General features: G+C 34.2%; 1 protein-coding gene and 1 pseudogene across 1 annotated transcript; both read right to left on the bottom strand.

Annotated features, from left to right (window-relative positions):
• Nucleotides 1–7,718: 7,718 nt before the first annotated feature.
• Nucleotides 7,719–11,572, bottom strand: LOC114749770 (protein ENDOSPERM DEFECTIVE 1). The gene is made up of 6 exons (XM_028938307.1): nucleotides 10,921–11,572; nucleotides 10,218–10,337; nucleotides 8,982–9,098; nucleotides 8,780–8,869; nucleotides 8,385–8,492; nucleotides 7,719–8,084 (listed from the first exon to the last, which is right to left on the bottom strand). The coding sequence occupies exons 1-6, from the start codon at nucleotides 11,560–11,562 to the stop codon at nucleotides 8,007–8,009; spliced, it is 1,155 nt and encodes a 384-aa protein (XP_028794140.1). The 5' UTR covers nucleotides 11,563–11,572; the 3' UTR covers nucleotides 7,719–8,006.
• A 2,280-nt stretch (nucleotides 11,573–13,852) lies between these two features.
• On the bottom strand, nucleotides 13,853–23,692 carry LOC114749767 (vacuolar protein sorting-associated protein 53 A-like; annotated as a pseudogene).
• Between the last annotated feature and the right edge of the window lie 695 nt (nucleotides 23,693–24,387).

Here is a 24,387-nt window from a genome sequence, read left to right as displayed (position 1 = left end):
TATAGATGAAGTGCATGGTTACTATCAGTAGGATGAAGAATCACGCAAGTTAAGAATTAAGTATATTTATGTGTTTGGTGTCTGTTTATATTATGTCATATATATTCATCTGTACTCATATGTTGTAATGGGACTGGTTTGTATAGGATAGTTGGCAGGGTATATATGATTGTAATCTTGTGTGTTTCTTATGTATATGGATTAGTTGTAAGGTTGTGATCTTTGTGTGCTTTATGGAGTTGTACATTTTGGGTCTATTTGACCCCATTAGACAATAATGACTAGTGAGCGATTTCTAGACCACATATGGAACTATGTACAGAGGATGTTTGTCATACGTAACGTACATGTAAAAGATGATTGGAAGATATATTTGTCATAACATGGAACACTTATCACTTGATTAAACATACATTAAGGATGGGACCATGTGTCGAAATTTGCATCAAATGTTTGCTGGATAGGTGGCCACTGTACTCAAAACAAATACAAGAATAGACAAAAAGAAAAAGAATATAACGCTAAGGATTTATTACTCTAAAAATGCTGCGTTTGATGGCAATTCGTTGTATATTTGGTAACTGATATGGTCTCTTGATTACTAATTACTAAATTATATGAATAGCCGTAAAAAAGGGAATATGAAGTAGCAATATCAAGTTATAACTACTACTATTCAAATTGAAAGGCACTACCCAAGAAGGAGATGAAATGTCTAGAAAATAGAGACAGAGATAATGATCAACACGCGACAGATTCAGGCCACATGTTAATAGAGCAAGCAATAGAGACAAGAAGGATTTCAAGATGCTGAATTGGTGCCCAGATCCCAAACAGTACACAATTTGACATTATAAAGGAACATAATACAAATAGATTGCGGAGCAGTGTGATCTTATTGAGTACAACTGCCTCTTAAAGTGGTGAAAGTTATTTCAAATGGAGTTACCATGAAGCATTCTTATCAAGACTTAAGAAGTTATGAAATGTTTTACATTATAATCACATTCTTAATAACATTTCCCTAAATTAAATATTATATATTTTACATCGAAATCACATTCTACAGTAAGGAATTGTCACTATGTCTTGCGACGGTCAATCATTGTCCTCCTTGCAACAAGTATGTGCGGAATCAACTGTTCTTTTCTCCATCTCTCCATCTGCAATTACTCGTTTCCTCCATTTTAGGAAAATGGTCTAGATCCATGGAATGGGCACAACAAGATCTATTGGAGAAGGAGGAGAAGAAATCAAGAAAGATAATCCATAAAAGGTTTTGCCGATTAGTCAGGTATGTGGTTACTTCCTCAGAAGTGGTGGATATGGATATAGATTTTCCGTTTAAGGTGTCTTCTTTCAAACGATATCGAGTTGAAGAAGAGATTGGGGAAGAGCAAAGTTCTAATGCTAAGAAGCCGAAAAGGAAAAGTATAGGAGAAGAAATTATCAACTAAACATCTTCCCTAAATATTAGGGGGCCGATTTTAAGTGATGATATGCAAAATGAGGGGCGTTGCTCCATGCACAACTTCAAGAATTGCTTCTTATCCTCATGGTTTGTAGATATAGGAAAGGCCAAAGTTGGTGCTAGTGTTATGGTCTTATTTAGTAGACATGAAGATTTTTATCCAGGAAAGCTTTTTTGCCTTCTCTTATCTTAGAATCCTTTTGATTTGATACTATCTTCTTGTTGGCTCTTGAGCGAGAAACCGAATTTAGAATTCTTAGCCAATCTCAATCCATTGCTTCAATTGTTTGCCAGCTCAGTCCTTATGGGAACTCCTTGGCTCTGGAATGCTATATGTTTAATCTCTATTTTATCTTGTTTGTTCAGTCAAGTTGGTTGTTGCTTTTGTTCAGTTTTTGTCCCTGAAAGTTCCTGTGGACGTTGCTTCTTCATTATACCTGGTCAACTAATTGCTCAAGAGCTAGTTTTGCTCCATGCTCAAAGAGACATCTTTTTATTGGCTTTCATGCCAAATCCTTGCTCTCTGGTGTATGTTGCTGGGGACTTTTTCAATACCCCATGGGGTACCACGCCTTAGCTCTTAGTGGCATAATTCAGTGAGTACTGCTTGGCACAATAGCAAGTGCAAAGGATGCTTATGGTCATCATAACTCTCTGAAGTGTTGTGGATGGCGTTATCTTAGCTGGTGTAAATTGCAACTCGTAGTTTAGTTGGAACTTTTCTTGCAAACGGGTACGAGTCTTTTATGTTGTTTTGCTCTTTGTTCCCCCCACCTCTCTTGTTTGTTTCTTTGTTTGTTCCTTTCATGTTTCTGATGCTCTGGGCTGGCCATCTCTTTTAGTTTATTTAGACTTTGCTCAAATTAACTAAATGTGACTGGCTGACCTTTTTATGTAATTGTTTTACTTATGTTGAATGAAAATTGTCTTTTTATTTTTAAAAAAAAACTATTCAACTATTAGTTTACAGTTGACTCATTATGAGCTTTTTGTTGTTTTATTAAAATATCCCACCTTAATATATATATCGTTATTTGGTAGGATTTTCAATATATTTCAACTTCTTAACTTTTGATGTGAAAATAAAGAAAATACAAGAGATTGAGAGGAGGCATGCAGAGTAGATGAAGTTATCTATAACGTTTGTAATAATATCATGTGATAAAAAAGAGGATTTTATACATAAGTATGTCATGCAAAGCAAATAAAAATTTGGCCAAAAACTAAAAGAGAAAAGATGTAATGAAAATATGATTTATTCCTTCAATGTATTAAAATTATGCATGTGCAGTCCAGACACGCACATAGAATATAAAGTTTTTATGGGATATGTTTACATTTATGTGATTATGGTGAGACATATTATTTTGTGGTAGAGATAACTATTTTTACATATATTACTAGTCTAGCAAGAAAAGAAAAACAAATATCTATATGTTAGATATTATTATAGCCTATACATGTATCTCTCTATATTATGGAATTTACATAAGAATGTTTGAATGATTTAAAATATCAGAAACATATACAAAAAAATCACTCAATATATAAAATGTTATAATGAGTATACATATTTGACTTTAAAAAAAAAAGGAATGAACAGTTTTGCATTTAACTTGATTGGGAGATCAAGTTGTTGAATGTGTCAATACTTTCTAAATGATAAGTTTTTGCCGTGATGATTTTGTTCACGAAAAGATATTGAATTTAATGGACTTGAAGTACTATATATTTATTTTCTAATTATATTTAAATATTGTGTTATAACTACATGGTGTGATTAAGTTCCCGCGTATATGCAAGTCCATATATAATGTGATTGAGATTTAAAAAGTTCAAAATAAATTGATTGTGTGGATGTAAGATATATCATATCAACTTTTAATTGTCCTGGATTAAATAAAAAATAAAACTAAATTATATAGTAAAGTAAAAGTCGGGTCATGTTTCTTGAGGAGCTTTTTATTAATTTTTAAGTTAACTAAGCGATAAAAGCATTAAAAAAGAGAGGGTTTGAAAAGGAATTTTTTTTCTTTTATAAAACTGATTAAGAAAATAAAGAAATAAATCTAAACTATGTTTTTGGTATTTTTAATAAAAAGAGATAATGAAAAATGCAGGTTTGGATTTCAGGGAATCAGTGATGAGAATGTTTCTTGAAAACAGAATGTAGCTATCCTTATTTAATAAAAATTTGGGAGTTTAAAAGAAATGCATTAAGTTAAAAAGCAAACCCGAACACGGTTTGAGTCAAGTAAATTTAATAGTTGACTACTCTAAATGCTATATAGAAATCAAATTATTAAGGCATCTTTAAAAATCACTTGATGTGTAATTTAAATTGAATTAATAAAACTTGTTTTCCTCTTAAAAAATACCTACAGAGACACTCAATTGCAATATATTTCAATTATAAAATCTAACAACACGCCAGATAAGATAATTTTAATGAATACAAAAGAAATATAACAAATTTAAATCTCAAGTCGTACAACTCAATTCAAATTGCAAAAATCTAATTAATAAAAATTATAACACATAATCTCAGTCTCCAATTCAAATAAAAATGTTCTTAACACAGAAAAAATCTAATAAAATCCAAGAGAAAATTAATTGGAGAAGCAAATATTCTCATCATTCGGGCTCCAAGTGCAAACTACTCCTCCATGTCTAAGTGCCTGTTTGGTTGGGCTTTTTAAAGGTGAAAAGCAGCTTATTTTGGGCAGAAGCCCGATTGAAAATTTCTATCCTGTTTGGAAGGACTTAAGCCCAACATAGCTTCTCTGTAATAAGCTTCTGAAACTAGCGCAGCTTATCTGCAATAAAAATAATTTCTCTCTCTCACGCGTAGCATCACTGCATCCTTCCCCCACATTTTCCAACCCGCATCGATTAGTTACTTTCTTTTTCTTTTTCTTTTTAGCACAAATCAATTATATGATTTTTTATAATTTCTTTAAAATTTTAAAATTTAATTCACTCATTAAATTTCACTTCTTCATATTAGATTAATTTCAATTTATAGTATTATGTAAAATTATTTTTTAATCATGTTTAATTATTTAATAAAACTCATATCTATTTTGGTAATTTTATAAACAAATTTACTTTTACTCATTCATAATCCAAACAACTTTTTACTAATTTTACTTTTACTAAGTAACTTTTCTAAACCCTAATCTAAATACAATTCGACTTATCCAATTTAATTTTTACTCAACTTCATTTTTTCAAAAGTCAAATTGACAATAAGTTACTTTTCTAATTACTCATCCAAATGGACCCTAAGAAAGGCAATGAAACTGGCTTTACGGCTCTAGAAGCATCACAACATGTTTGAAGCAATAAGAATCTATGGAGACCGTGGAGGAAGGGTGGGTATGGAGGATTAGTTGCAGAAAACCAAGGAACAACAGAGTTTAATGGCGTCGCTGGCTCTGGAGGTAGAGAAGAGTGAAGTAGCGTTATTGGCCGAAGGAAAAAGATGAAAATTGGAGATGAGAATCTGGAGTATACGGCGGCTTGTGTTTTCTCCCTTGATGAATCAATACACACACATGTATTTATACTCCCTCTTATTTTAATTATAAGATTTACTTGACTAATTCGAGAAGATTAAAAAAATAAGTTAAGTTAGTTATTTGTAATAAATAGATGTTGTTTTTTTTTTAAACTATCCTTATTAATTAAGTGTATTGGTTAGAACTATCATTATTAGAAGGACTATCTTAGAAAAAAATAGGTAAATATAAAAGACAAAATGGATTGGAATCTTATATTTAGAACTAAAATAAAAATTAAATAGAATGTTATATTAAGGACCGGAGGTAGTATATCATAATAACCAAATGCCTTGATGTTGTCCAAGAAGGTGGGCTTGCGTCTTTATTCTTTTTTTTTTTTTCAATTTTTTCTTTCAGCTTTTCTTTTATTTATTTTTCTTTTCTAAAGCCTATAAAAAATTAATTGAAATAATATTATACAGCCCAAAATCAATTATTTAAGAGGAGATACAAATCTGATAAAATTCCCTTTTAAAACTATAATTTCATGTAATCAATATTTAATTCAAAATAACCATAATAATAAAAGCAAATTATCCCACTTTAACTAATAAATATTCTAAAAAAGATATCAAATAACATATTAAAATAGAGATTTATCATCATTATTTGGTAGGATTTTCAATATATTTCAACTTCTTAACTTTTGTTATGAAAATAAAGGAAATACAAGAGATTGAAAGGAGGCGTGCAAAGCAGATAAAGTTATTGACAATGTTTTTAGTTATGTCACATGATCAAAAAGAGGATATTATATGTAAGTCTGTCATGCAAAAGAGATAAAAATTTGGCGAAAAATTAAAAAAGAGAAGACGCAACAAAAATATGATTATGTTCTTTCAATACATGAAAATTATAGATGTGCAGTCCAGACACATGGAATATAAAGTTTTTATGGGATATGTGAACAGTTATGTGAAAATGAAAATTTTCACAAAGGCCTTGTAATGAGTATGGTGAGACAAATTTTGTGGTGGAGGTAACTATTTTTACATATATTATTTATCTAGCAAGAAAAGAAAAACAAATATCCATATGTTGGATATTGTTATAGCCTATACATGTGTCTCTCTATATCATGGAATTTACATACGAATTTTTGAAGGATTTACAATGTCAAAAGCATATACAAGAAAATCACTCAATATATAAAATGTTATAATACGGGTATACATATTTGACTAAAAAAAAAAAACGGATGAACAATTTTGAATGTAACTTGAGTACCAGATCAAGTTGTTGAATGTGTAATTAATTTCTAAATAATCAGTTTTTGCTATGATGATTTTGTCCATGAAAAGATATTGTATTTTATGGACTTGAAGTCTTATATATTTATTTTATGATTATATTTAAATATTTTGTTGATATTGCATGTTGTGATTAAGTTTCTGCCTATATGCAAGTCGATGTATAATGTATTTGAGATTTAAAAAGTTCAAAATAAATTAATCATGAGGATGTAAGATATATCATCTCATGGTGATTTTCAAGACAACTTTTCATTTGTTATTTTCACAATATACAATGCAAGTGGAAAGCATATCAATGACAATGCAATATGCATAGTTTGGCTAAAAAAAAGATATGCTCAAAAAAAATTGAAAATAATCCACTTAAGAAATCAGTATATTCTATTGAGATGAAATGTTAAAAGTTATATTATCATCAGTGGGAGTAAAAGTGATATTTTCACCAAGCGGGAAAAATAAATGTTGTACTCTTTTTCTTAATCAAGGTTTTGTCCTGCAGAGTTTTCCTGGTTTTTAATGAGGCAAATTCAACATGTATGATGTATTCTTTTTCCTTCAGTAGATTTTTGTCCCGTTTAGTTTTCCTAGTAAGGTTTTAATGAGGCACATTATTTATTCATGAGCATTCAAAAAGGAGTCTTATAAATATTGTAATATTAACTGTGGACGTCTATAACTTCCAAAAAGTTGTCTTTTGGGATTTTACCCTTAAAAGTCATATTAACCTACAAATAAATGACTTTTTTTGGGAGTTTTCTATGATTAATACTCGTAACTTCCAAATATTATATATCCTATAATTATTTAGATTTATTTTTTGTTATAACTCTTGAAATAGAATTTAAGGACTTATGACTTATAAATAATAGGCATGTACCAGGTGATTGGAAGCTTGAAGTGAATAAAAGATTACTTCATATTTTCCCCCCAATTCTCCCTTGTATTCTCCATCTCCCACTTCTCAATCTCCTACATTTCCTTTATTTCCATAACAACTTTCAATTTGACATATTTTCAATTCCATTATAACTCTTACTAATTTTCAATTTAATGTTTTTAAAAGTTTGTTTAAACATTAGTATACCTAACTATTAAGTATAGATTTTCAATTTTCAATTTAATATTTTTAATGATGTTAAAAATTAGAATTAAGTATAGATTTCGAAAATAGATGAGAGATTCCTATAATTTTAGCTACCTAAAGAGATGTCAACGTATTTTATTCAAAATAATTAACAAGTAAAATAGCTAGTTGGCAAAAAAAAAAAAAAAAACAAATAAAAAGCCAAGAATAAGGATATTCTTAAGAAAGCAACGCAAAAAAATAAAATCCAAGTAGATTCCGATTGAATAGATGACAAAATTTGTATACATGTCATTTCACTTTTATTGCCATCTGATAAGTGAGACAAGGAAAGAGTGGCCATTGACTGAGCTCTGCACATGCATTGCAACTATAAACACAGCTCAAACATATCTCACTTATCCACAAATGAGTGAATGGATCATCTCCAAACACAAAAAAGAGAAATAGATCCATATGGCTTCTCGTACTGTTGATTCCGTCTCTTCAGCTATGAACAAATCAGCATCACATATATGCACAGACCACAATTCAGCTGTGATTACTTTCTCTCGGTGGATGTCATATTGAATAAGTAGAATAGCAGCATCGCAAGGACAACCACAGTATGGACCAAGAATGAAAATATCTTGTGCTTATAATTCTACTGTTTTAGCTTTGTGGCCGGTTGAATGGATTTGCATAAGTTGGCTCCTCAAACTGCACTCTTCCACCTGAAAAGCAGGCCATATTTATTGTAAATTCAGAAGAAAACTGATAAATGTGGTAGCCATGTGCGAACATTCCGCCCGTATCTTTCTATATGAAATAAACTCCCAAAGGTAATAGATGATTGTAAAACTCACAAATTCCCCAAGTTAATATGAAATAATCACCGCCTCCCGGATAAATTTCCAATTGTTTAAAAGTTCCACTTTGAGAAGTTTCTAAACATTTATGATATAAATAGATACGCCGTAGAGGTGTCTATCATAGGAATATGCCAGCATGACTGGTTTCAGCAGGAAACAAACCTGTGATTTATATGCCCTTGCCAATAAACTTCCACATTCTCCAATAAAAGCTCTTTCTCCACCAACAACCCTGGCTAATTCTGAAATAGATAGGTCCGTTTCTTCAACCTAAGTTTGACAGGCTTTTATCAGTGCAATGTCTAAAAATACAATCAACAAAGTACAAGTAAAAATGCAAAATACATCTACTTGCGTCCATTTTTCCAGCATAAGCTAGCTGGATTTGATAGAATAAACTTTCTGTTTTGTTTTGTTTTATTCAAAATTGTGTTTGTAATGCACAAGATTGCGATACATACTTTTCAACCTCAGCTAACAACAAAAAAGACGTTAGCAAATAGTTTGAGAAAACTGTGTATTTTCTTGTAATTTTAATAGCAACTGTCTTTACGCACCTGTGATGTAAATCTTTGGACATGGAAAACAATTGATTCCATCATCTTCATGGCTGAGTTTATCGCCTCCCCCACCTCCCTTGCATCAACCTGTGGAATGAATATTTTGTAGGTAAGTAAAACTTGCAGCACGCAGAACGCATAAAATCCAGAAAAAGGTGTGAATGGATAATAGAGAAAAGAAGAGGATTCCTAATCATACCTTCACATTCCCACCTACTGGAAGTTGCACTGAGGCATTCAACAATGCCTCGATTGCTTCAGTCAAGGAGATAGAATACTCTACTTCTAAAGAGGACCACTCATCCAAATGAGGGATCTGTGATACGATTAGTGGAAAAAAAGTTAACAAGACCAAAAGAATGATCAAGGAATAATTTATTTTAAACAAATAAATGGAAAACCATGCTTGGAGGAAAGAAATAGACATCGTTATGTCAAATAAAATGTGAATTCTTGAAGAAACAAAACAGAAGATTAAATTTGATTAAGAAAAAGCAAATGAAAAAAGGGAGGAGTGGAAGAAACTAAAACAAGAACGCACTCTAATCATGAAAAAGAAAACAAAATATGAGACATAATATATGTTTTAGAGAATTAACGTGGCCCTACTCTTCAAAGAGGCATGCTTTAGAGGATGCTAGTTTCTTAAAATTACAGTCACAGACATGATAAATGTATTAGACAATTAACTTGGCCCTACTCTTCAAAGAGATAGCTTTAGAGGATATTAGTTTCTTAAAATGACGTTCAAAGAAAAAGGTTATAGACTTAAGTAGTAATACCACAATAAGTAATAAAATTCCCAGAAGTATTTTTATCGTGAACAAAAATAGCATCATCTTCTTTGTACCCAAAAAAAAAAAAAAAAAACTAGCATCGTCTTATCCACAAATTAAACACCAAGTACATGGTATGAACAATTTGTGCTCTACAGACGGATCTGGATCCTCTCAGAATCCTTCTTTCTCCTTTTCTTCTTAGAATCTCATCTCTAACATTGGATTAAATAATAGATGGTTCAGATTTAATATTTTAAAAAGCAGATGTCCACCTTCCCTCTCCTATTTATGCAATGTTATATAATAATAGTTTTATAAAGAATGAAATCTGAACTATTCATTATTTGATCCAAAGGTGGAGATCAAATTCTGAGAGGAAAAAAAAAGGAGAAAGAAGGATTCTGAGAGGATCTAGACCCTCTACGGACATCAGCAGAGGCCTCAGGATAAGCTGCATCTTATGCATCCTTTAGAAGACATTAGTTGCTTAGGATTATGTGCAAAAACAAAATTTACTCAAGTATTAATACTGATATGAGTAATGTAATTTCCAGTGCAAAAGCATATGCACAAAAAACAAAAAAACAAAAAGGCAATGCCCTATGCACAAATTAGATGCACAACAAAAACAAAAAAAATTGCATCGGAAGTCTTACTTGAGCTTCAAGAATTATTAACAAAGTCTTTGCTCTCTGCAAAAGCTGCACTTCTAAGCGTTTCAAGTTCACAGAATCACGTAACTCTGACATTTTCAATGCCAGAGAATAAAGTGCTTTCTGCAAGAATTACCAAACATGGAAGGGGAAAGCAACCAGAGAAACGTGAGCAAAATGCCAAAGATGGGATAAAAGGACTTGTAATCTAAATCAGACTGATTAAAAGATCAAGTGCATATTATGCACGTAGAGTGAAATCCAGATGGTTAAGCAACAAAAATCTGGATAGTTAATCACAATAATACCTTCATGTATAAAAGTTCTCAGTACTTATGCCATAAAATTATACTTTAAGTAAAAGACTCAACATAAACTAAAATTAAAATGAGCTGTGGAAAAAAATTTGTCAATAGATCATATGTCACGGATTTATTCATTGTGCCACGTCTTTCATGAGATTGCTGGAAATTACAAAATTTCCTTTCAGACTATAATCTATATCATTTAGGCCTTTAGCCTTTCCTTTAATGAGGTTCTATAGCTTAAACAAACTATAGACCCACATCTTGCCAATCATCAAATCATGTCTGCTAAATTCTCCTTCAATCAACAGCACTAGAAGTTTAGAACTACCCACACAAATAATAAAGGTTTTCTCTTAAGCTATGAACTTGTTATTAGGTAAGAAACATAGGCTACACACCTCACTTTCTCCTTGCTGAGCTTTCAATGAGGATTCTGCTTTTGCATTGGCAAATCTCCATTGCAGATAACGATTATATAGCAATCTCAGGCTATGCACGATTTCCTGATGATTGGAACCTTTTTTACTTTTCTTTGTATCTACCCCCGGTTTTGGACACGGAGCTACTGGGGGCAAACAAAGACCTCCAACTTTTGCAGAATTTGCATACTGCTTGACAAGAGAAGTCACATGCTTCTCACTGCCCCTTATGGAATGATTTAGTAAATGCTCACTGCCTGATAATGACGGGTTAAGAGAACGTGAGAAAGGTGTTGTGGGGAATTTCAAACTGTCCCCACTACTTCTTACAGCACCCTTATTGCCAGTTTTCTCATCCACTGATCTAGTAGACACAGCAGGCAACATTTCTCCCTCCAGCACAGACGACCGAAATTCTGGAAGTGACTGTATGCTGCAGTTGACCTCCGAGTTGCTATGATTTTCGTCATCAGAGCATACCGAAGAAGTATCCCCAGACACTGAATTGGTTTCCCTTTGGGGCGAACCAATGTTGCCCTTAAATGAATTTGCAGTGGAAGATTGACTTCCCGATGACATCCCACTTGCTTGCAATAGTTTTGAAGCAGCTGTGGCATTCATACTAGCAGAACGCTGATGCGAAATGAGTCTGTATCTTGAGGATACAGTTACTGTTGGAGTGTCCGGTCTCAAGGAGGGTGAGGTAAAACCATTTCCGATCCTCCCAGAACAGGACTTTGAAGGGTGAGGAGGTTGCTGTTCAACTCTTCCTCCTCCACCATTCTCCTTAAAGAGTTTCACAGCTCGTTGTTTTCTCTGTATAGTGGCAGTCGTATTTACTACATTTGATTTACACTGAGATCCAAAAGGAAATGGAGTTTCCGAATTTTCTATAGATCGGTTCACATCAGCAGTACTCAAGGGATCTACTTCGGATTGCTGCTGCCGTGGCCGCCTCTGTACAGAAGATACCACAGGAGACATAAATCTAGAACTCACTTCCCTCACCCTAGGCCGCCGTTGATGAGAGGGCGAGGGTGGCGGCGGAGGAAGAGGAGGTGGAGGAGGAGCCGCAACATCCGTAACCATGTCCATCGCGGAATTGGACTTCTCTGTAACTTTGAGCTGCTTATGTTCTTGCATCATCTTCGAAGAATTTTTGCACAGCCAAACATTCAATTCAATTTCCCTATTGACGAAAAAATGGAAAATAGCCTTAGATGAGTAAGTTTATCTCCGACAATTCAATTCTCCCAGAATTTGACGGGAATTCACAGAGAAAGCGTAAGAAAACTGAAGAATTACCAAATCGAAGTTCCGGTTTGAGAATTGATTTGGCATCGCCGAGTCTCTCTCTCACTCCGTTTGGAGTATATTCTTCAGAGGAGGGAAGTGGGAAACGGAGGGCTTGAAGTTTGAAGTCTCAAATTGAGAGGAAAGCCAACCTATCTCGGAAGAAGAGAAGGTGTGAGCGACGATGGAATGGAGGAGGGGGAGGACGAGTGAAGGTCGTGTCCTAGAGGAAGGAAAACTAACCGTTGTGCTATCGTTGGCACTGCACAACGGTCCGAATTTCAAATCCACATCACGGGCTCTCTCTGAGGGGTGCGCTCTCACATTTTATCACTTGTTTGGTTGGGGCCCTCAAATTTTTTCGGCAACAAAAAAAAAAAGGCAATGAGAAAAAGCACTTTGGAATTTATTACCAAGAAGCCACACTATTTTCAATATTATTGTCATAATTGATCATTTATATAAGGAAAAAAATGAATATGTTTTGATAAATTGTTAATTTTCGTTATATGAAGATTTGGCCCCAAAAAAAAAGTTTATGTGAAGCTACTTGAAACTAAAACAAGTAAAACCATGGACAGAGTAAAATAAAAACAGTGAATAACATATAATCTATTGGGAACTATACTCATGCTGGACTGGGGGAAAGGGAGGGGATGGGAGGGAACTAGTTTAATAATAGAGCCATAAAATTTGAAAATTACCAAAATAAGGATAAAAAATCTTTTAAATGGCTTGATACTCCTATTTCTTAATTTGCAATTTCAGACCCACTAATTTGCAAGTCATATTCGTCTATTTATGAGAAAATAAAAAAATGTATCTTGTTAAAGATACGATAACTTCTCATATGTTAATAAATATATTCCCTTATTTACAACTTTGTCACTACTAGTTTACTAGTGAGAATTGTCTATTTACGAAGGAGGAGGAATAATTTTCATGACTTCTAGTAGCTTGATACTCATGTTCCTTAATTGCAACTTTGTGACCATTAATTTGCAAGTGAGATTCGCTGATTTGTGAACGAAAATGAACCATTTGACTTATCAAAGGTATTATGACTTTTAATGGTTTGATACTCTTATTCCCTAATTTGCAACTTTGCAATCATTAATTTGCAACTAAGATTTGTTTTCTTATTTTTTGTAATAATCAACGAAAGAAAGTGAACCATTTAACTTGTAAAAAATATTGACTTTTAGGGATTTGATATTCTTATTTTCTAATTTGTAACTTGTCAACCATCAATTTACAAGTGAGATTCGTTGTTTTACTTCACTATAAGAACACTACTAGTCAATTCCCTTATCGATGTACACGAATATGTCCACAGAATTCCAAGTCACCTCAGGGGGAGTAAAATGAAATATACAAGAACAATTAATAATCTGTATTGCGTATCATGAACAGCTAGAACACAACTTTAAATCAACTCATTCCAAATTTTGAGCAGAATTAACAATCTACATGTTTAGGTCTTTAGGATCAACTTGCCATACTAAAGTGCCTGAAGTGTTTTTTTTTTTTTTTGGGGGGGGGGGAATGTAAACGAGACAAACCTCACTGTGCAGTTTGCGCACATATTCAAAACAACTTCCAAAAACAAAAAACAAGAGAACACAGAATTGCAAAAATTTATGACGACAAAAAAATACAAAGGATAGCGTAACAGGCGAAAGCTACTGAACAAGCCACTAAAAAATATGCAATTTGATGGGGCTTTCCGTCCACAAAATCGCTTTCCAGTAGACTAAGGAAATATAGATATGGACAGTAGAATTACATCAAGAATCAGTGAAGGGGGAAAAAGCTAGAACAATATAACTGACGAAAGGGGTTTGATTTCCACCCCAATTTTTTTTCAAAGAAAATGTTTACATCACAATCTCTTCAATCTTCCCTATGCATTAAATAATTTCCGGAAAGGTCCATCCTTCCGATCTTTGGCAGCTTCAGTTAGAGCAAGGAATCTCTTGAACCCTGTGGTGGCAGCTCCTCGTCCAAGTGCAGCAGCCCTGGTAAGCACATCCTCCCTAGAAGCCATAAGTCCAACAGAAATAGGACTAGGCACTGATGGAGCTACTGGAGCAGCCTGGGAAACTGCCGGTGGAATCTGAGTTTGCTTTATTCCAGGCCCATGTTTGTTGAAGTCATCAAGAATGGTTTGCTGATCAGCCTTTTTAAGTCCCTGAAACCATGCCACAAAAGTTATCTGGAGTCTCGAGATGAATAACTTGCATAAAACAATCTTGGACATCTAAAACTCAAAAAACTTTGCATCATAATATCATCGACGAAGATGAGAATGAATCAAGTATAGATATTTAACCAATTGAACAGCTGAATGGTCAGTCAACCACATTAGATTGTGAGAACATATTCGGTCGTAAATGTTTCGTGGGATTCATTGAAATTGCTCATTGACACTTCAAATTTTATGTACAATAGAATTAATGTTCCTTTGAAAGGATTGATGCTCTATAGAATCATACCAATGAGTGTAATTTACAATGTCAGTCAGTCAATACTTCAATTAACTTCCTAAACATAATAATAGTAGTAGTAATAATAATAATATTTGTCAGTCTAAGCAGTGAACTTTGTTAAGGGTTGTAGCTTTTAATCAAGAGATTCCTTTGAATCTACTAACACATACACCAAATTACCAAATAGTAATGTTTAATGCCACAGACTCTGAGCACTATGATACTTATTCTTTTCAAGACTATTCTTCTCGTTATACTTTTAAGAGTTTGCAATGCAATAACATTGCCGGAATATGAAAAGCATAACTCATTTATCCTCAATTGTTAAACTATGATTAAGAAAAAATTTTAGCAGTGGGCTCACTGTAATTTCATTTTATCCTGCATTTAATATAACCATATAAAATGCATTTTATGTACCCAATTAGAAGTAACTTATCACAGGTCCTTGACCTTGACTTACTCAAAGATGATGGCCCCCTCAATCTTTCATCTTAGACCAGGCCAAAGAAATAATGCAATAGAATATATGTTAGTAGAAGAGCTAACCTTGAGCTCCAGTATTCTCTGAAACTCCATGGGTGTACCCTCAGGTAGCAGTGCCCGGTATGTATCTGCTACAGAATCAACGGGCGAAAGAATAACCTAAACAGAGTGATTTACACAACCTTGAATCAGGGAGAGAATCTAGACGTGCATGAAATAATAGTCTTCCAATCTTCCAACTAACTAATAACAAACCTTCAATAGGGCTTCTGCTTTGCTCATCTCACGACTTACAAATTTCGAATAGCTAGCAGCACCTGATGTCTGTTGCAGAAAATCAAAAGTTAGTCAGGATGATCAGCGAACAATTAACAAGCCCCTGACAAGCACAAGATAACTGCACATGTGAAGACTAAGAATACAATGCTCCATACTATTTAACACAGCCAAGCCAAGTACTCCCTTGGGTCCTTTTAATAAGAATCCATTGACTAATTCACACGTACCAATAAAAAGAGTTAAAAGCAATAAATTTGTCATAAAATTAAGTAATCTCCAATCTTGCACTCATTAATTACACTAAATTCCAACATTAAATTAATTTCTATTCTCTCACTACCCTCATTAAATGTGGGTATACGTGGAAAAAGGTATTTGATACTCATTGAGAAAGGACCAAAAATTTCTCCTAAAAGGGCTCTTATAATAAGAACCAGAGGAAGTACGTCAAAATCATAGATTGCAGGCAGGTAACCTTTGTCTAGCCCACAAATTAGATTATCTTCCAAGCATTTCAACAGAGCCAGTTTTCATTTCCTGCTTGATCTTGGGATTAATTCAGAAAATGCGACAATTCCTCTCTATTGTAGCTACTTCATATTAATGATTTGCACCGCACAAACTAAGGTAACTATCTGGCCATCTGTCATTCCCTAAATTCAATAAAACTAAGACATTTCATTTTCCAATCATCATCATTCGATTGATTCCAATATCAAACAATAGTCATGAAAAAGCTTGTTCTTTTGGGAAGTTTAATTATCAGTAGATATTGCTCTGCTCAAAACTAAATCAAGGAAGTGCGAGGAAGGCCATCAATATGTCACCAGTAAAGTAAGTGAAATCAGTGCCATAGAAGTCCGAAAAGTAAGTAATAAAAATATGTGATTCAGAAATCAACACAGGGGACACATGCGCCCAAACAGAATATAATTGTTGTGACTACAAATTTGCATTTGCATGAGCTAAATCACCTGTCTACCAAGGGAAGGAATTTCTAGAAGGATAGTCTTAACAGCTTGGGTATCCAATAGCATCTGCAAAAGCATCAGAGCATAAGCACGTCTCCATCATAAAATTCAAGACCTCATCAGGCAGCTTAAATTATTGTAAGACAAAATTCGATCAATTTTATTCTCATTGATGATGAAGAATATGAAATACAGAACAAAGCAAAGAACACTAGAAAAGAAAAAGATTTTCAAGTGAAATACAAGCTGGGAATAATGCATTAGTTTTCAATGTTTCTTTCAATAAACAATCTTCTGTTGGCATCAAGCACAGGACATTAGACGATGGTTTCATTCTAGTCGCATACTCTCTCCCTTAAAGCCGAGGGTATGTTTGGAGGTTTTAAAATGATCTTGCATTAACAGAGAAGTCAGTCAATTTATCTAAATATAGATCAACAGTAAGAGGAAATGATAAGATTGTAGAAGGCAAAATCGATGAGGAAAAGATAAGGTAGTAGAAGGCAAGATTGGTGTGCACTAAATAAGTTCTCCACCAAGTAAATTATGCCACTAAACTCAGGGAGCAAAAAGATATATTAATCAGATAAATATTTAGAACAAGCCAAGTAAGTCTATCACTAGACCTCCCTATTTCACCCCATCCCCTCTCTACTTCAACATTCTGAAGGACTTTGAAAGATAATGCCTTTCATCTAGTTTAGCAGAACTGAGGTAAGAATCTAACATTTTGAAAGTAAAATACAAAGAAAATGGGATAGGTTGGCCTAAACTAAATCCAGAACTTCATTATAGGCACTTGTTACTACATTGGTGACTCAAATTCAAGCATCACTGATTTCAGAAATTCTACACTACAATGGAAATCAGCAATTGCAGCTCTCCCCGTTCTTTTACTATGAACTGCTCGCCCAAGAAAACTACCTTTCTTCCTCTTTTCCAAATCTTGACTGGGTATTCTCCAGCCAGAGAAAAGCATCAGTTAAGAGGGTGAGGACAGTGGCTTTGTTTTCATGTTTTCTTTCCTTTCCACTAACATTCCCTCTATCTCAGTGTTCAGCTGGCACATGGTCTGCCTTTTTCTGATCCAACTTGCATCTTGCGATATTCTTCTTGTGCTAGTATTAATGGATCATCTTCTTGAACTTTCATGCCCTGAGGCTCTTTAAAAGTGATGGGACGCATCTCATTCACAAGCAACCTGACCATATGTATTCCTTCAGGCTTGTTCATATATCTTGTATAAACACTTGAAACTCTTCAAGCTCCATCCCTTGGACTCAAGCATGCCCTGCTTCCGCTTCACCCAAGAGGGGAAGGAAACCACCCTAATACCACTTGATGCAAAGTGAATTCCAAAGTCAACTTTTGTTCATTTCTTCACACATTTACACTTACATCTGGTACATACATAGAGCTAGGATCACTCCTAACTACCTTAGCTACCCTTAACAACCCTCATAACAGACATTCTCTTATGTACAACTCATAACAAAAGATAACCTTGGAACGGTACCCAAAGTCTGCTTTACACAACCTTAGGCACACCATTAACTTGACAGGAAAAATAGGTGAAGATGACACCATTTCAAAATTCAGCATTCAAGAGAAGCCAACTAGATAACCTATAAGACTTAAACAATCTTGCAAGCATTTGGAAAACGTCATTCTTCAAGAAAAAGGTACAAGAATGTGCTTAATCACACATTTTATTTAGAAACGTTCCAGCCATATTAAGAAGCCATGTAAGGATCCGTTTAGATAAAGACAGTTTGATTTTCAGATTCAGCATTTGGGAGAGAAGCTGGATAAATATAGAAGATATAAGGAAAAAATTTAGAAGCTTAAACAGTGAAAGCAGCTAGTACCTGTTGAGCTCCTGTTTCTGATATTTGCCTGCATTTGAAGATATTCGAATAAAAGCGGGGACCAAGAGAAGATGCAAGCTGCATATAAAAGCAGAAAACAGACTTAATACAGACAACTGAATTCATGAATGCTGAGAACTAAGTTGATTAACTATAAAGAGTTATGATCTCCTCAAGTTCAGTCAATATTCAGAACAACGAAAAATGCTAGAGTACGGAGACAGATTTCTTAAACAAACACAAATATGCGGACTGGATTCCAAATTTAAACTGATTACCACCTCCCAGGATGAAGTTGAAAGGGTTGTATCAGGTCTGTTAAAGCTTTTCAATGGGTTTTGTCAAGAAAGTGGAAATGAAAAGGGCTGATGATGAAATGAAGGCAAAAGATTGGAAAACTTGAGGGAGGACCTAGCCCCTCACAAATTCCATCACACTGATTTCCATGTTAAGAATATTTTGTACCACACAAATTTGTTAGCCAGCAATACGAAAGAAATTGGAGACATTGAAAGTTGAAAACAAAAACATTCAAGGATAGTCTAATAATGACATGTATTATGTTAGAAAAGAATGTCCCCCACTTCTAGGTTAATTTCTGTAAAACATAACTTAAATCAAGAATAATCACCTTGTCAAGAAAGAACTGAAAGTAGACAGGTGAAAGAAGGCTTCCGAGTACAGGAATGCTAGTTGTAAGAATCATATTTATACCATTAACATACCTACACGAAAACTATATACAATTAAAAGATAAACTTGATCAGAGATAGGAACAGGTTCAGGTTTATGAAGAAACTAGCTTACTCAGATTGATCACCAACACTTTCAAGGGTACCCCATGGAACACGTGTCATTGCAGCCATTTCAATGTCAAATTTGGTTTCGAGACCATGCACCAGGGTGACCAGTGATTTTGTTATAACAGCTGAAAATTCATCCTGCATGATTGTTTGACTCCATTAGAATAAGACTTACAAGAAAATGTCCCCCTCATTTGAGAAATTATCGCTACCTGAACTTCTGACATGTCTATCCCATCCGCATATTGAGGATCAATTATTTTAGCAACACTTTCTGCCAGTTCACCAGCCTGCAAAGCATAATAACCAGTTACCTAAAATAGCATGTGTACAACATAAACCAGAACAAGAGTGTTAAAGAAACTAACAGACCGTCTTGTGGCAATATTCAGCTGAATTGACAATATAGCAAATCACCCTTTCATCCCTATCAGATGTCTGTTCAACATTTTCAAAGATCAGAGAAGGAAAAAGAAAATGTTTCACAACAATATCAAGTTGCCAAAAAAATCATGGGAGAAAATGCCCTATTACATTATACCTTTATCTGTCCATCCATGCCTGTGGCAGCGGCAACAATTCCTGTGCCCCCCTTGGGTAGTCTTGTAAAGAGTTTTGTAGCATATGCTTTAAGAATTCTTGAGAAAACCTAAGATTAAAAGCAAAAACTCATAAAATACAAAAACTTGGACCTCTAACATTCCAATATTCATCAACGTCACAACCAGAAATTGGTCCCCTTTCTACCACACATTTAGCAGACTAGTTGATGTAGGAAAAAAGCAACTATGAGAAAGGGAACGGAATATCAAACAAAATACCTAATTTATGTTAATCAATGACTGAAAATTGAAAAAAGTTATACTTAGAAAATTACCTTGAACAAATTATATAGTGTCTGGTTCTTTGTTAAAGCGCTGCATCTCTTCAAGCTCCTCTTGATGATAAGAAACAACTATATAGCACAGTGAAAACTAATTAGGTAAAAATATTGCAGGATAAAAACTGGTAAAGTGGGGAAAGATTATTAGAGACTTCTAAAAATATAGTTATTCATATCTATTGAAAAACCTTTACTTGTTTCACAAGTCAAAAAAAAAAAGCATTAATGGAAAATCTTCCTAATTGTAGTTAGTATAATCAGGATTCTAAATCATACTTGGATTTACCTAACTTCAAGAACAAAAGCAAAATTTGAGAGTTTTTTAAGGATTCTAAATCACGCTTGGATAGGGTCTCAGGTTCGAGCCCGGCATTAACATGTTTGGGTGCATGTTTAATTGTATTAACTAAAAAAAAAAAGAAAAGGAAAATGCATGGATAGAAGCTCCAACATGATCATATTAAAGATCTAGTGACTTGACTTACCTGCATGCTACTGGATAAAACATTATTCTGGCTTCCCTCCTCAGTATCCCATGTCTCTTCCTATTAAAGATAAAAGGTTATTCAATGGAGAAAGTGACAAGCAAATAACAGAACACAATCCAACAAAATAACAAAAATCACCTGAACAAGCTTCTCTAGATTTTCCATCAGCGTCTTCTCTTCCAATTCTACATATACCGTCAAGTGAGGTTCAAAGCAAGATGAAATGATTCCACGGAAGTTGAACTGTCAAAATAGCCACTCCAAGTGTTTATCAGGATTGCTTTGATGAACCAGACCAAAAAGGAATGAAAAGAAAAACTCAGAACATGGAAGATTGTAGCTACATATTACACTAGAGACTAGAGAGGATATTAAGAGGACAATGATTGGGTTAGAGTCCTGCTAATAAGAAACAGGAAAAAAAATACAAGGACAGGACAAGAGATAAACGAGGGAAATCCGTAGCTTTGATATTCAATGCTGCAAAATAACATTTACGAAGGGATCCCACTGGTTCTGGTCAAAACCCTCTTCAGCTATTACAACCAGATATCTCTAAGAACAGAAACTAGTGCTCAAAACACGGAACAACTCAGAAGACATAACGCAAGCCACTGGCATTTGAGAGGCCAGTCTCTCCTCATCACACTCAAAATACAGAATATGAACTCCTTCTGCGAGGAGACTCCAACCACTATAAGCCAAAAGGTAACATTCACAGCCACCAATACTGCCCTCTCCTAGACCAGGCCTATAGCAACTCTAATTCTTTGTTTCTTCTCCCTAACATTACAAGTCTGATGGTCAACGCTCCGATCATCAGAAAGTTGCTTTCCCTTGCATCTTCCTAAGTTTCCTCTTATAGGTCTTTGTAACAAAAGTGGTTCTATCAGATTGTTCTATCAGATTAGCATAATGGGTTTGAAGAGTTTCCCCAAAAACACAAACTTAGTTTAAAAAGAGCAGCATAAGAGCATTCAAAAATATTAGTCCAAAAGATTATAAAATTGTAGTAGTAAAGATAAGAATGCTGAGATGGATATCTGATCACACAAGAAAATATAAGATTTGGAATGACCATATAAAAGGACAAGTTGACATGGCATATGCTGAAAAGAAAATGATAGAAAATCATTTATAATGGTTCAATCATGTGCAAAGAATGTTGATGAAAGCGCTAGTAAGAAGGGGTGAGCAGATATCTTTAATGCTATAAAGCAAGGTAGAAGGAGACCAAAAAGGACACTTAATCGAGATTTATGGTAAATAGTATATCAGAAGAGTTGGTTATGAATAAAGCAAAATGAAGTTGAGCGGTCCATTTAGCCAACTCCATTTAGTGGAATAAGGCCAGTTGTTGTTGTTATAAGAACTCTAGATGAGAAAATAGGTGGAAATTTATCTGATTCCTAGACTTGAAGAAAGAGAAATAAAATTATTACATACCCCAGCTCCAGGCACTGCCAAATCTTTATTTGCATCTTTTTCCTGTCAATACAAAACCAAAACATAATGGTCATTTGATAACCACAAATATGAATAGTTGTTATGGATAAGTATTGTCAACTCAACATTCTAGAATACCTACCTCATTGCCACTTCCTTGATGTGCAGCAAGCTTCCTTTCATACTTCTTCCGGATATCTGAAGCACTACTGCTAGAATTACCCCTCTTCCAATTTCTTCAATCTCATTCCCGATCTCCCTGCTTTGTGTGCCTGCCCCAAATTTCTCAGCGAGCTCATCCTCAAACTCTAAAGTTCGCTGTAATGCCTGCAAGAATGAGCAAAGAAACTCTGAAGTAACACATGAAATTCCAGACTTTCAAAGCAGAAAAAACTACATGCTCAAGAAAAACCGAGCATAACATGGAGGTATAGTGGCATAGCATAATATCAAGTGAAGCATGAAGCAATACTTATAAAAACAAAGCCAGTGGTTAATCATTCAATGCCTGACCAAATCCACTGCTTACCAGCAACAAGGTCCCCACATCTGGCTTTTCTTTCAGATTAGAAAGAATGTCCTCAAGTTGTTTCCTGCAATGAGATATACTGTAAGCCCAACAATATTTTCCAACTAATGATGCTGAAAAATTAAAAGTAACACAAAAAGTGGCAAAATTCAATGAAACCCAAAACCTGTTTTATTTTGGATAACATCACATCCGATAGAAATAATCCACACACATGATAAGCACACATTATAACATCTTATACTTGATAAAATCCACCTTACAAATATCAGCTCCAACAAGATGGGGACATATTGATTTGTAAGAAGTAAATTATAATTATTCCTTGTTTAATTTAATGGATCAGCATCAAATGTACTTTGTAATCTTATATCATACCAGAACACACTAAATGGAGCAGCATTTTCACCATAGCCATGGCTTCTCTTAATGGGTAAAGCATCATTGATAGATTATATTAAATTGCTGCTAAACAAAGATATCATACCTGGTCTTCTTGCAGAACAAGATACAAAGCCGATAAGAAACATGCCATGAAGAAGGAAAAATTTTCCAGATGTCTTCATTTGATCTCATTCGTCGTTTAATCCATGCATATCTTCGCTCCGTTTTATCTAACTTTGCTAATTCTATGAAGATGTAATAAATTGAAGATTAGTAACAATAAATATACATCAACATAAAATCATGTTGGCAATAATTTCACGCACCAGCTCCTTCAAAAATTTGTTCATACGATGTAAGCTCCCGGCTGCAGAAATTATTTACCAATTCTTCCCTAACAGAGGGCTCTAGCGCATCAACCACTAAGCAGGCATCAGACAACTGCTGGAGCAAATTAGTTTCTTCTGTCTCCTTTCCAGTACCTAAGCTGAGAATGAGAACAGGAAGTTGAAAACCCCCGTTAAACAAAAGCCTTTTCATAGAATACAAACATATCCGCATTCAACGAAGTAAAATAGTGAAATACATAATGAGTTATAACTACCAATATGACCAAATATGCAATTGAGCAATCAAAATGGAAAATGTGTATCCAGCTCATATTCTATTACCCAAAGGCCGAAGAGAGTTAGAAATTAGTAACATACCTTGAGAAATCAGAAAATACATGTGACTTGAGAATTTGCTTTATGCTCTTAAATTTCTCCCTGAGTTCAATGATCTTATGAATATCTCTATAGGCTTCAAAGTGACTACATAATTGGTTCACAGCCTGATAAGTAAGATGATAACATCAATAATCAATAATTGGACAATATGTTAAAAAACAAATGTGCAGTTACACATATCAGGAATAAGTGATATGAGAAGCAGAAATCTAACATAGAAAATAATTTATTAAAAAACTAAACAAACAGAAGTAGGCCACACAACTTCAAGCACATGACGCAAGAAAATATAATGCATCCAGAAAATAGCATGGTCAAAAGTATGAAAGGGTCCCACCAGAGTTACATAATTCAACAGTTTGTTACGCTTCACAAGAATACTCACAGAAATGTTCACATGAAATGAACCAAGAGAAGAAACCTACTGCAACCTCATGCATTTACTAACTTTTTAGGGGGAGGGACCGAGGGAGTCTGGCTTGGTGCTGCTTAAGATGCATTCCATTTGGTTGATTATGCCATAGAGATCATAAAAACAGTCTAGTTAAAGCTAATTGAATGATTTTGGTTTTCACATATGCATGCATATTATATATTAATAATAAATAAGCCCGTGAACTCAAGAAGTCAAAATAATATCAGGGTATCCCAGAAAATGGATCTCTCGGAGTAACAAGAATTCCTCCTTAACAAATATGGGATATGCCATCTAATTCAATCAACGTGCACCATCTAAAACCTCTCTAGAGTGCCCTGATTAGTATCTACTCCAAATAAAAGAAAATAAGTGGATCAGATA

The sequence above is a fragment of the Neltuma alba genome, unplaced genomic scaffold, assembly GCF_004799145.2.
Source record: "Neltuma alba isolate B1F8T4 unplaced genomic scaffold, ASM479914v2 tig00006169_pilon, whole genome shotgun sequence".
Lineage (NCBI taxonomy): Eukaryota > Viridiplantae > Streptophyta > Magnoliopsida > Fabales > Fabaceae > Neltuma > Neltuma alba.
The sequence above is the reverse complement of the archived record's forward strand: the minus strand, read 5'-3'. Positions and strand labels throughout refer to the sequence as shown.

What these genes read in the sequence shown, in the direction of transcription:
- LOC114749770 (XM_028938307.1), bottom strand. Translation starts at nt 11,562, where the DNA reads ATGAATGCCACAGCTGCTTCAAAACTATTGCAAGCAAGTGGGATGTCA. An exon ending in CAGTAGGTGGGAATGTGAAG is followed by an intron (nt 8,870 to 8,981) that starts GTATGATTAGGA and finishes TTCATTCCACAG; the next exon opens with GTTGATGCAAGGGAGGTGGG. An exon ending in TCCAAAGATTTACATCACAG is followed by an intron (nt 8,493 to 8,779) that starts GTGCGTAAAGAC and finishes TGTCAAACTTAG; the next exon opens with GTTGAAGAAACGGACCTATC.